This window comes from Amblyomma maculatum, chromosome 4 (assembly GCF_055883805.1).
Source record: "Amblyomma maculatum isolate TAMU_Amacu chromosome 4, ASM5588380v1, whole genome shotgun sequence".
Taxonomy (NCBI): Eukaryota; Metazoa; Arthropoda; class Arachnida; order Ixodida; family Ixodidae; genus Amblyomma; species Amblyomma maculatum.
Genome location: NC_139347.1, coordinates 45464981 through 45476726, shown reverse-complemented (window position 1 = coordinate 45476726; position 11746 = coordinate 45464981). Strand labels below are relative to the sequence as shown.

At 45.6% G+C, this 11746-nt stretch overlaps 1 protein-coding gene across 1 annotated transcript; it reads right to left on the bottom strand.

Annotated features, from left to right (window-relative positions):
• Nucleotides 1-242: 242 nt before the first annotated feature.
• On the bottom strand, nt 243-11696 carry RpL9 (ribosomal protein L9). Its single transcript, XM_084601308.1, has 5 exons — nt 11638-11696; nt 11264-11314; nt 10667-10872; nt 7084-7297; nt 243-391 (listed from the first exon to the last, which is right to left on the bottom strand). The coding sequence occupies exons 2-5, from the start codon at nt 11307-11309 to the stop codon at nt 285-287; spliced, it is 573 nt and encodes a 190-aa protein (XP_084457434.1). The 5' UTR covers nt 11310-11314; nt 11638-11696; the 3' UTR covers nt 243-284.
• Nucleotides 11697-11746: the final 50 nt, after the last annotated feature.

Sequence of the window (11746 nt, the reverse complement as noted above, 5' to 3'; positions counted from 1 at the left end):
ACCTCTCACATTCTACACAAGTGGTACAGCTGTACTAGTGTTCAGGCCTTCTACAATACTGTTGACATATTTCAACAAGGTCTTACAACGGTACTTTACTGCTATTACAGCTGTACTAACCAAGCACGGAGACATTGTGGTCGCGGCCGTTACAAATAGCCGCCTCTGACAGCATCTGCACTCGCTAAATAGTTTCCCTAGAAGCACTAATGCAGTATTTTGTACAAGAAGCAGGGAATCGGTTTATTTTTTTCAGTACTTTATTGGCCCAGAAGAGCAACGGTTCAGCATTCGTCCTTGACCACTGAGCCCTTTTCGGAGACATAGATGCCATCCAAGAACTTCCTGATATCCTTGTTTTTGACCAGCGTGGACTGCTGGATCCGTGCAGCTGTAAGAGAAACAGTAGCAAACATTATTACCCACTCAGAGGTGTTTACATTTAAGAACTGTCAAGAAAATTCTCACACAAGTAACTTCATGACAGGTGGGAGAAGGGAAAGGTTCAGCCACAAGAACATGCTTGCTTCTGGCATCTGGGAGCTCCAGTGCAAAGCTTCTGCACATCCAAGTACCTTAACAACCCCTTAACAAGTTGCACCAAACACAATATGTCGTCTGGCAGAAATCCTTGATGCCAAAGAAAGCAGTCAAGGAAAAAAAACCAGAACTATGCTTTAGCACCCTTGCGACCTCTGCTCCAACAGCAGGATGCAGAGGGTAATAAAGGTGCTTCCAAAAAGCAATACAGACCATAGGCTCTAGTTACAGTCACTAACACAGGAAGGTAACTCAACAGAATTTTAATTTCATTTTATAGGGTTTAACGTCCCAAAGCGACAGACTATGAGAGATGCCATAGAAAAGGGCTCAAGGAATTTCGACCACCTGGGGTTCTTTTAATATGCACAGACATAGCACAGTACATGGGTGCCTTGCTTTTTGCCTTCACTGAAAAGCGGCCGCCACGACCGGGATTTGATCCAGCGTCCTTGGGTTCAGCAGTAGAGCGCCACAATCACTGAGCCGTTGTGACGGGGCCCCAACAATGTTCAATGCATATTACGTAGTCGGCTGCTTTCCAATGGTGGACACACCACTGCACAACTGTGAACTACTATGTGTGACTTAAAAATGTAAACAATGCATGCTTTATGAAAATGTTATAAGTATAATGAGCAAGAGTTATCAAACAATAAATGCAGAAATATTTCAGTCACTAATTGTGCTGCACAGATGTGGGACTCTGCTACTGGGTTTTATGTGGACAGGTAGGCCAGAAATCTGTCACAGGAGTAGCCAAGGTTTCACACTTTTGTCCCAGACATCAAACATTACATGCACAATTTCATAGCAACACAAAAATGAGTAAAAATTCAGCACATTCTACAGAATATTTTGAATTCATTCATGTCATTTATTGCGTTGGCAGCCTGCCTCCTGTAATTCAAATTCATCACCTTGGCCCCTGCCAAACAAGCAAGTTCAGTGCAAGCATCACCCATCTGCGGTGTTCATAGATGGCATGCAACCATGGACATGAGGGTTAGACTCAAATCCCAATATTGCCTGGCTGCCACTTGCCGAATTATCACTTGGCTCATTTGCACAGAGTGAACATTTTTAAACCAGTTTCCACGGAGTGTTTTCACATACCTGCATGAATGCTACATTTCGTTTTGGTGTTAAAACAGGGGTTGGAAGCAGGCTTGAGCATTTTGGAGCAATGGAACAATAGTTTTGGAGCCCATTTCTAAGGTCAAACATCTTTGATAATTGCAGTTTTCTTTTTCTGAAACCTCCAATCTAATTTCATTTTATGCAAGTTCAATGCCTTTCCAATTTCACACTCATCTTTGACAAGGCAAACGGCCAAAGCATGTGAAAATATACCGGGTGTCCCAGCTAACTTGAACCCAGGGTTACAAAATAATATATTCGAGGTAGGTCAGTGAAACCAGTTGCATACAACTGCCAGCCTCCTTGCGTACTACAGGCAATTTTTTGTTTTGAAATTACTTAATTCGTTAATTATGTTAATTTTTCTAGTTTATCGTCAGACAGCCGGCCCACGAGACTGTGCAAGTAGCAGCGAGCGCGGCAAAGCAAAGCCTTTGCATCGCCTTCTCTACCATCAGCAAACGTCACGACAAGCGGATGAGCGATAAGGTATCACTGTGTGTACAGACTTGGGTAAAGGGGCGAGATGACATCACGTGACCTGACTCAGATTTGCGCTTGCACCTTTATTTGCTGGTACTTTATCGTCATCTGTCTGTCGTGACGTAGGCTGTTGGGGTGCGCAGGCCTTGCCAAGATCTCTGTGACGACAAGCGAGCGTGCTCCAACCATCGCCAACATTTCAGCCTGCCGCTGCAACGGGTTTATCGGGTAACGGCCGCAGCTGATTTCGTTCGCTCAAACCACGACTGCACCATAATCGTGGCGCTCAAAGGCACTAATCACGTGATATTTGTATTTCGCAGCCTTTCTTTCGAGCCTCGAAGAAAAAGATACACGAGACTTTATTGATATTAATGAAATGGGGGTTTCTGAAGGTGCTCTACAACTTTCCAATTCACACTTTTGGTCTAAGGTGAATATTTAGGAAGCTGGAAAAATTAACGTAATTAGCTAATTAAGTAATTGCAAAAAATTGCCTGTGGTGCACAAGGAGGTTGGCAGTTGTATGCAACTGGTTTCACTGACCTACCTCAAATAAATTATTTTGTAACCCTTGGTTCAAGTTAACTGAACACCTGGTATAACACAGGCTGACCTGGAACACTAATTTGTAGTTCAGATTAATGGGCACGACATTTCTGCTCCTTATCTGGTGCATATCTATTTATTTAGAATACAAATCAAAGCCCCCAGATATGGGGTATTACGTGACCCTTTTTCATCCCATGCCTGGGCTGATAAATTCCTGAGCACTGGTTATTTTATCTGCCAAAAAGGTGCCTTCAGACCACAATAATGCGCCTTGACAAGCTTGGCGCCAGTGCCACCCCTGTGCCTTTTGCCAACCATGGGATCGCAGATTACTGCAGCACCACCTCGATCGCCTTGTTTGTTTGTAAACATGGAGGTCTACAGGGGGTGCAAGCAGGCTCGAGCATTTTGGAGCAGCTTTGGGATATAGACAGATGGCACTGAAGGGCATACCATCCTTCAGCTTTACTTCACTGCCTCCTGCCAATAGTTCATTCTTTGCTTGAGCAATGCTGGGGTTCATCTTTAATATCTTGGCAGTAGGCCATATGCCTTTCAAACACTCTTGAGAAGCCTCGTAGTGATTGACAGCTTTGGCGTACCAGCCCATAACGCTTTAAGTATGACTGTCTGGACGTAGGCCTGACATGCTTGTTATGGACAAAAGGGCTCAATGTTGAAGTACTGGCTTGTTTTCGTAGCATAAGCATTACAATGATGTGTATTTTTTGCAGCCGGACAAGTTTCCCAACGGCTCACAGCAGTTCATGCTATCCGCTTCGTTTGCTGCTCTCACTACTCTCTCCACTGCAGATTCAAAAGGCTGTGAGAGGAGGTGCTATGTCACATGCATAATGCATTCTTTTCCGCAATTAACTACCTTCAATCGCCTGCGGCTCATACTAAATTTACCTGCAAACAAATATGCTCCATGCTTCCTTCCTTTACAAAAATTTCATTTCTGTTAAGCCCAGTGCAAGATGCCATTGGTGCTGTGACATCGTTCCCATTGTTCTCCTGAATTTGATGGCACAACTTCAAGACAGCCAGCTTGGAGCAATATTGTATTTTGGAGCAGGATGGAACAGGGAAAGCAGTTTGGAGCAACTAGGAGCAGCACTTCCACCCCTGGGTTAAACAAACTGCTCACAGCAGGCCATTGCACTGTACTCCGAGTCATCAATTATATATGGCCATTTCTTAAGATGCCTTGCACAAATGTGGGACAGGAAGGGATAGAAGCCAAAAAGCTTCTGCTGCAATTCCGGGAGCAGGTTTGAAATTGGGACTGAGTCAAGGCAAAACTGGCCTTAAAAAAAAAAAAAAAAAAAAATATATATATATATATATAGGGGGGGGGGGGGGGGGGGGGGGGGGGCTTATTTGATAAGCCAGCTCGTTACAAGGAACACCGCACTCTTCGCCTGTTAAACACCAGAGACGACTAACGTTGAAGCCCCATCCAGCAGTGCAGCCAGAGCTCAAGTTAGATTCCGGCACCAATAAATGCCGTAGGCATGCGTGCTGTTTCCGTACTCCTCTCGAATTTCTTTCGTTTTTAGAAACTAAAGCAGGTTCTGAACCTCGTGTTTTTAACTTTGTAATAACTGTCTAGCGCAGCCACAGCTACAGTTGAATCCCGCCACAACGAAATTTCCGCGACAACGAATAATTTTTTATTCCCCGCGAGTATCCTATAAGAATTAATGGCCTAAATTTCTCCGCACAACGAACCATTTTTGCAGAGCGTTTCCGCTTCAACGAAATTTTCGCGTTCAAAATCGAAACCGAAACTAGTTTTATTGGCGAGAAGTCCAAGTCAAATCCAAAGCCACATTAAGCATGAAATCACGTGATTGCAGTTCCGCCATTTTGGCTTTGTGTCGTGGTCGCGTTGTTCACTCGCTGCCTTTCTCTTCGACAACGACGAGTTTTCATCCGCAGGACACGATGGCAACGCAAGTGAAAAAACGCAAAACTCTTTCCCTTGAGCAAAAAGCTCAAATAATCGCCCAAGCAGAAAGCGGAAGGAAGAAAGCGGCAATTGCTGAAGACTTCGGAATTCCTGCAAGTTCGCTGTCAACGATTCTAGGCAATAAGGACAGCGTGAGAATGGCACTTGCTTCAGGCACATCCTCGAAGCACAAAAAGGTGACGCGGCCCCTCCATGAAGAGTTGGACAAAGCAGTGCATGCGTGGTTTGTGGAAGCACGAGCCAGCAACGTCCCCCTGTCCGGAAGCATCGTCCAGCAGAAAGCCTTGAACTATGCATGCCTACTTGGCATTGATGATTTTAAAGCCAGCATTGGCTGGCTAAACCGTTTCAAGGCCCGCCATAACATCGTTGGAAAAGTGTTGTGCGGCGAGTCAATGTCAGCAGACGTGGACGGAGCAGCTGCTTGGAAGGCGAGTAACATGGCCGGAATTTTAAGCAACTTTGCGCCTGCAGACATTTACAACGCCGACGAGACCGGGCTATTGTACGAGATGTTGCCGGCTAGGACGCTCGACTTCAAGGGGCAGCGCTGTCACGGCGGCAAACACAGCAAAAAACGCATCACAGTGCTGCTTTGCACAAACATGGATGGCTCGGACAAGCGTCCGCCGTTAGTCATAGGCAAAAGTGCCAAGCCGCGCTGTTTTAAGGGAACTCGTAGCCTACCTGTGCAGTACAAGGCGAACAACAAGTCATGGATGACCCGCGCTATTTTCACCGAGTGGATGATGGCATTCGACCGCGACATGAAGCGGCAGGGCCGTAAAGTTTGCTTGCTTTTGGACAATTGTTCAGCGCATCACTCCGACGAAGTCAAGCTCACTAACACGGAGCTGAGGTTTTTCCCTCCCAATTGCACGTCTGTCTTACAGCCTCTCGATCAGGGCGTGATTCTTAGCCTGAAGCGCGCTTACCGCGGGAGGTTAATTCAGCGGCTGCTTTTTAACACTGAAACCGGCCGAGACACGAAGGTGGACTTGTACGTGGCACTGCAGATTATGTCTGCTGCCTGGAGCACACTGGGGCGCTCAGTAATTGTGAACTGTTTCAGGCACGCCGGATTTGCCGAAGGTCGACCCGTACACTCTGCTGGCCTAACACCAGGCGTTACAGACGACGACGAAGAGGCGTCACCGGCTCCGGGGATCGCGGCCGCCTGGAAAACGCTGGGAGAAATAGGAACCGTGCCGCCTAATCTCGAGCTCGATGAATACATCGGCGCTGACGCTTGTGTTGTTGTTCACGAAGATGTGAGTGATGAGCAGATCATAAAAGCTGCCCGGAATGATAAGGACTCTTCCGATGAAGAAGACGACGACGTACAGGAAGCGCCGGCTGCGGCAACCGCCGTACAGGTGATGGACGCTTTTGATGTCATCAGGAATTTCGTTGCTGTCCGAGACGACGATGTTGCAATGGGTTTGCTGACCGAGTGCGAAAATCGCGTGACGGCGTTGCTCGCCGTGAAGCGTAAGCAAACCAAGCTTACAGATTTTTGGCATTAAACGCCTTTGCTGCTGCTTGGGCAATTCTTTCTGCGTTTCACGTCAAATTTTTGCGATAACGAAGTTCCGCGAGAACGAATTTTTTTTCGTGCACCGTGAATTTCGTTATAGCGGGATTCAACTGTATTGTGTGATTTTTGTTTTTGTGAGTGTGGGTTTTGTGGACCCCCATTTGAGAAACACTGTAATAAAATACATAGCTATGCCCTCTGAGAAAACTTTTAAACATGCACTTTTAGCATAAAGCATAAGTGCTATCTGCCAGGAAACGACCAAGGTTTATTATATCAATGAGCTTAATTTTAACCTGCGCTGAAGTGCTCACAGCACACACGGACAATGTCAAGGTTAAGTCCTTACTGTTGATTTATGCCAACCAAACACTGTGGCGCTTCCCCGAAAGCAGTTTTATGTGCTCGCACTGCTAGGCGATCAACTTCAGCAAACAGCGCCTGAATCATAGCACGGGTTGGCATGGTGACGTCACATGGAAATGGGAAACATATGAACTGGTGTGCGCCTGTGCCTAACCAATGTATCCCAGAAGCCTTTGCACGTGACATCCGTGAGAACTATATGACATCATATATATGTAAAAGAAAAGAGCCTTTCAACATTGACTAAAATTAAATGCAAGCTTCAGATTGCTCTACGCCAGAAGCAGACGTCAACAGTGATGTGAAAAGGCAACAGGCAGCACCCAAGAACCGCATAAAAGGTAGATAATGAAATTTGGCCTTCAAGTTACATAACCAGGTCTAAACCACTCATTGTGAACACTGGACACATTAACTCTAAGGAAGGGCTACGTTCGTTAAAGCTTGGCCATATATGCACCAAAAAGAAGACGGAGTAATGGACACACACCGGAGCGAGAAACAAGCTCAATGTCATTGCCCTCCAGGATGAGCTCATCCTTCTGAGCTGTGGAATTGACACACGTGACACCCGGCTGCATGCGGACCCGGCGGATGTACTTCTCGCCCAGGAAGTTGCGGATTTCCACCAAGGTGTTGTTCTCAGATGTGGTCACGTTGATGGGGAAATGGGCGTACACTGTGCGCATCTTGTACTGGAAGCCCTGCACAGACGTACCAGCTTGGCCTCACACAATGAACACAAAACAGCGTGCCAAAACACCCAAGTTTGAGAGCACCACATTGACAACTACAAAGGGCTCTATGTGCATAAACACTATGAGCACATGCAACGCCCAGATGTTCTTTCAGAGTGTACTGCCCTTCGGCAATTAAGGGGGACGTGAGTTTTAAAACTAATTTACTGCCCAAATTTGATGAAACCTCACAGAATTTTTTTTTATTTCAAATATGCAAAAATACCTCTTTTATGGTAATTAGTTCTAAAGATAACAGAATTATTGCTATTGTCTGCTCAAACAATAGGGGAAAAAAATGCTCATTAGAAATTAATTTTTAATATACAGGTAGATACTATAAAGTGTAAGGAGTGCAATGTTGGAAGCACATTTTTGATTTTCACTTGTAAAACTATTTATTATATTGAAATCCTTACACAGTTGCCATGCCTGTGAGTGCAAAGTTAAGTGGGCTGCTAACGTTCTATTATTAGCTCAATTTTAAAACTGCTTCCAACATTGCATTCCTTACTTCTTGTAGTATCTATCTATATATTAAAAATTAATTTCTGATTAGCATTTTTTATTGTTCGAGCAGACCGTAGCAATAATCCTCTAATACTTCAAGAACTAATTGCCATAGAAAATAAATTTTTGCATATTTGAAATGAGTAGAAAAAACTGAACAATTCTGCTAGGTTTCATAAAATGTGGGTAATAAAAAACAAAAACAATTTTACGACCAGTGTCCCCCCCTTAACCTAACCACTGACTCCTGCCAGAAGAAACAACAAGCTGAATTAGGACTGCTATTTTCAGGTCTGGAAAATACAAACTGGCAAGAGGCAAACAGCTCCTATTCATTGTAGAGTTTTTGTCCTAGACTGATCACCAATGGTCATGATACGAAATCTATACCAAAACAAGATTTATGATTTATGGCGATTAAGTATTCCAAAGCAACTCAAGCTATAGGTGGTATGCACTGGCACTCCTATGGCGCCTAACTACACCTCCAGCCGCCATACTTGTAGTGCACGTAGCAGACGAATGACACCGCCAGCATGTTTTCCTCGCGCGGTGCATTCAAACTGCCTCTTGGAAATCGCGAGAACGGATGATTTGGCTGGCTGTCCCCGAGCGCGATAGCATCAAGGATCTATGTCGCAAATAACCGTCCCTACAGGTGGGCAGCTGCACTACTTAACCCTTTCACTGTCACGAACGTACCGGTACATATTCGCGTTTTCTCCCCGCAGTGTCAATAACGTACCTGTACGTATTCTATCTTGCGTTCAAATCTTCGCGCCTCACCGTAAAGCTACCGCGCTTGGACTTGCTCCGCCATCTGTTGAATCTTTCTACAAGCTGATATGCTCGCTCCGCGCCCGCCCGTTCTTTGCTCGTGGGAGGGGGCGTGGCCGCTCCGTGACACTACTCTCTCGAGTCCTTCGCCGCGCGCGTGCGGTTATGGGTTCAAAGTATGTTCTGCCACCTGCGGCAGGTTTGGAGGTTTTTATTTTTATTCTTTGTCGCGCTTCCGCTACGGCGTGGCAAGTTCAGGGCCGCACGCGGTTGCCTCTCTCCGACTGACATACGACTCGATTGCTGCATTCGCTCTCTCCACGCGCCCTCACTTGAGGACAGCTTGCCGTTAGCAGCAGCAGCACACGAGTGTTTTAGCCTCTTTCCACCTTTTTCTCTTTCGACTTCATAAATCTTTATGCTCGTTCCCTGATATGCTCGTTCTCTGAAACCAAGCCGACACTGGGGGTGCGTCCCGGTCAGAAACAGCAGACAGTGAAAGGATTAACGCTGCTCGAGCAGAGGTCGAGAAACAGATCCAATGACACTGTGGGCTGACTCAAAGAGCAGATAATGGTCAGTGGTAGCAGCGCTTCCGTGAAATCTGAGTCGGAATTTCGAAGCCTTATTAATACCACACTAGAGATTTAAATGTTTTTTTTTCTTCGTGCACATAGACCGCAGTCCAAAATAGCAATTAATGGTAGCTCGTTAAGGCATCAAACCGAGCTAAGAGCAAACTGGTGGTTCATTTTTGTACTGCGCAACGCGCGTATTGACCAAAGTCGACCCTCGTCTATAGCCGATACATGGCAGTCCGCGTTTCATCCCTGTCACGCCTGTCTTTCGTGTTGGCATCTGTGCAAGTGCAAGTACTGTGCAGTGGCAGTTAAACTGGCAGTTGCCGAGCTAGGTGGCGAGCTTGCATTATCGCCTTGGCGCAATCATAGATTACCCGCATGTGTACTAAAAAAGAGTAATCCAGAGCGGCCACGACGACATCACCAGTAAATAAAGCGTATGCCCAAGGACTCGTTAAAGGTCCAAAACATAACGAGGTCACATTTCATACGTAACGCTCTTGGTAAAGTTTAATTGGGGCCTATCCTGCGCTTATCCTGCATGCACTTCATCCAAAACACTCGCAGGTAACTCCGAGGTTAAACTCTGAAGCGGTATGTCTAGGTCACATATGCAGACAAGATGGAAATCGAAGGTTCTGCGCAGATGCGTTGTCTAAAGTAATGAATGAGCATCGCGTAAACTTGCTGCCAAACCCACATGCAGCTTTTCGGATTCACGGCAGGGCTGTTGTCACAGTTTTCCGAGCTTTCAAACCGGAATAGAGGGAAAATTAATCACGAACGTTCGTCGCTGCGCCCTTTTTGTATACTTCAGCTTGAACAGAGCACTCAGTGGTATTCGTTTACGACGCATTTTTATGCAGCTATCGAGTGCGAAAATTACAGGCCAGATTTTCGATGCATGCGGATTCTAAGCAACAACATTACTGTGGCACGTGAACCACCGTAACACGACGAACACACGCTTCCGAGGCAGGACTGGCTAGGGCTCGTCTGCAATGTGCACCGCACAAATGGCAGACGGAGGCGTAGTTGGGCGCCATGTGGGCGCAGTGCATATCACCTATAAGGGACACCATAATGGGGGCTCCAGATAACTAGCTGAGGCTTTTTTTAAAATTATGCAGTGACACTGCACAGTAAACAGGAGACATTCAGTCTTCTCAAAAAGCAGCCGTCGCAGTTGTTTCGAACCTAGGCCTCACAATTTGAGCTCTTCTTGTTGGCTCTATGCTAAACATCTGCTCCCGCAAGAATAGCCGTTGCTATGCACTAACAGTATTCACAGCCTCGTGCATAGTAAAGTAACACATGCCAGTTGCTGTTACCTAAGCAAATCCATTTAAGAGAAACTTCAAATTAACGAGTATGCGCGTAAGAACCCAGACAGTAAAGCGCAGTGTAAGCGGTCACTACGCATTCTAGACATCCCTCACAAAAATGACAAGTTCTCTGGCACACTTACCTTAGTGACACCCTTGATCATGTTCTCCACATGCGAGCAGACTGTCCGCACAGTAGCCAGCTCCTTGCGAATGCCAAACCATTTGCGCACCTGGAGACGCTTCTTGCCAATCATGCTGACCTCCACCTGGATGTGCCTGAAGTCCCGCGTCAGCACACCGCGGGGTCCCTTCACGCGGACTCGCCGCGAGTTAACAGATACGGTCACTAGAAAAAAAGAAAAAATGCCTTCAAACCGGTGCTTCATCGAAAACATTTTGCACTGCTGTGTACTGGAAAGTATAATGCACACGCTCAACAAATCATCAAGGCGCCATTAAAGAACAAAAAGTAGCTTGAGCATCTTTCCCATCAGCCCTGTCCGAAACCAGACAAAATTTCAGCGAAACATGTGGCAAGGGCCCACAAAAACGTGCATACTACTGGGTGTATGCGACAAGTAGTACTTCGCGGCAGACATATCCACGGGGAATACATCTTAAAAAGTCAAGACCACAAGAGTAGTTCTCGCAGCTCGTGCATCCACCACTAATTTCTCATTTAAGCACCACAACGTGCACGCACGCTGAGCGAAAATAACTTTTTGACGGCAACTTACCATCGTCCGGGATTTTGACGATCTGTTCTGCTTTTATCGTCTTCATTTTGGCTGGAAAAACAATGACATCACGTTATTTTAAACGTGAAAGACACACAAGCAATTAGATCAAATATCCTTTACAAGTCAACTTTTTTTTTTTTTTTTTTTTTCTTTAAGGCAATAGAAAGTATAGGAAGCATTGAGCACTAAGGTATCGGATGGGTACACTATTTTGTCAACATGCTAATACAATGAAACACCAGAAAAGAAAATATTCACTACAGCATTAAGACAGACGGTATATATTGCTTTGAGAACATGCCAATACCAATTGGTGCACTAACAGAATTACGATGAAATTAGATTTGAAACAGACAACACCGAGAACTTACCCGGTCGCCAGGGATGGCCGCCGTGGAAAAGAAAAGCACAGAAAATGTGATGGTGCAAGCACGCATTATCAACTATAAAAAATAATAAATTAAAATATATAAATACGCA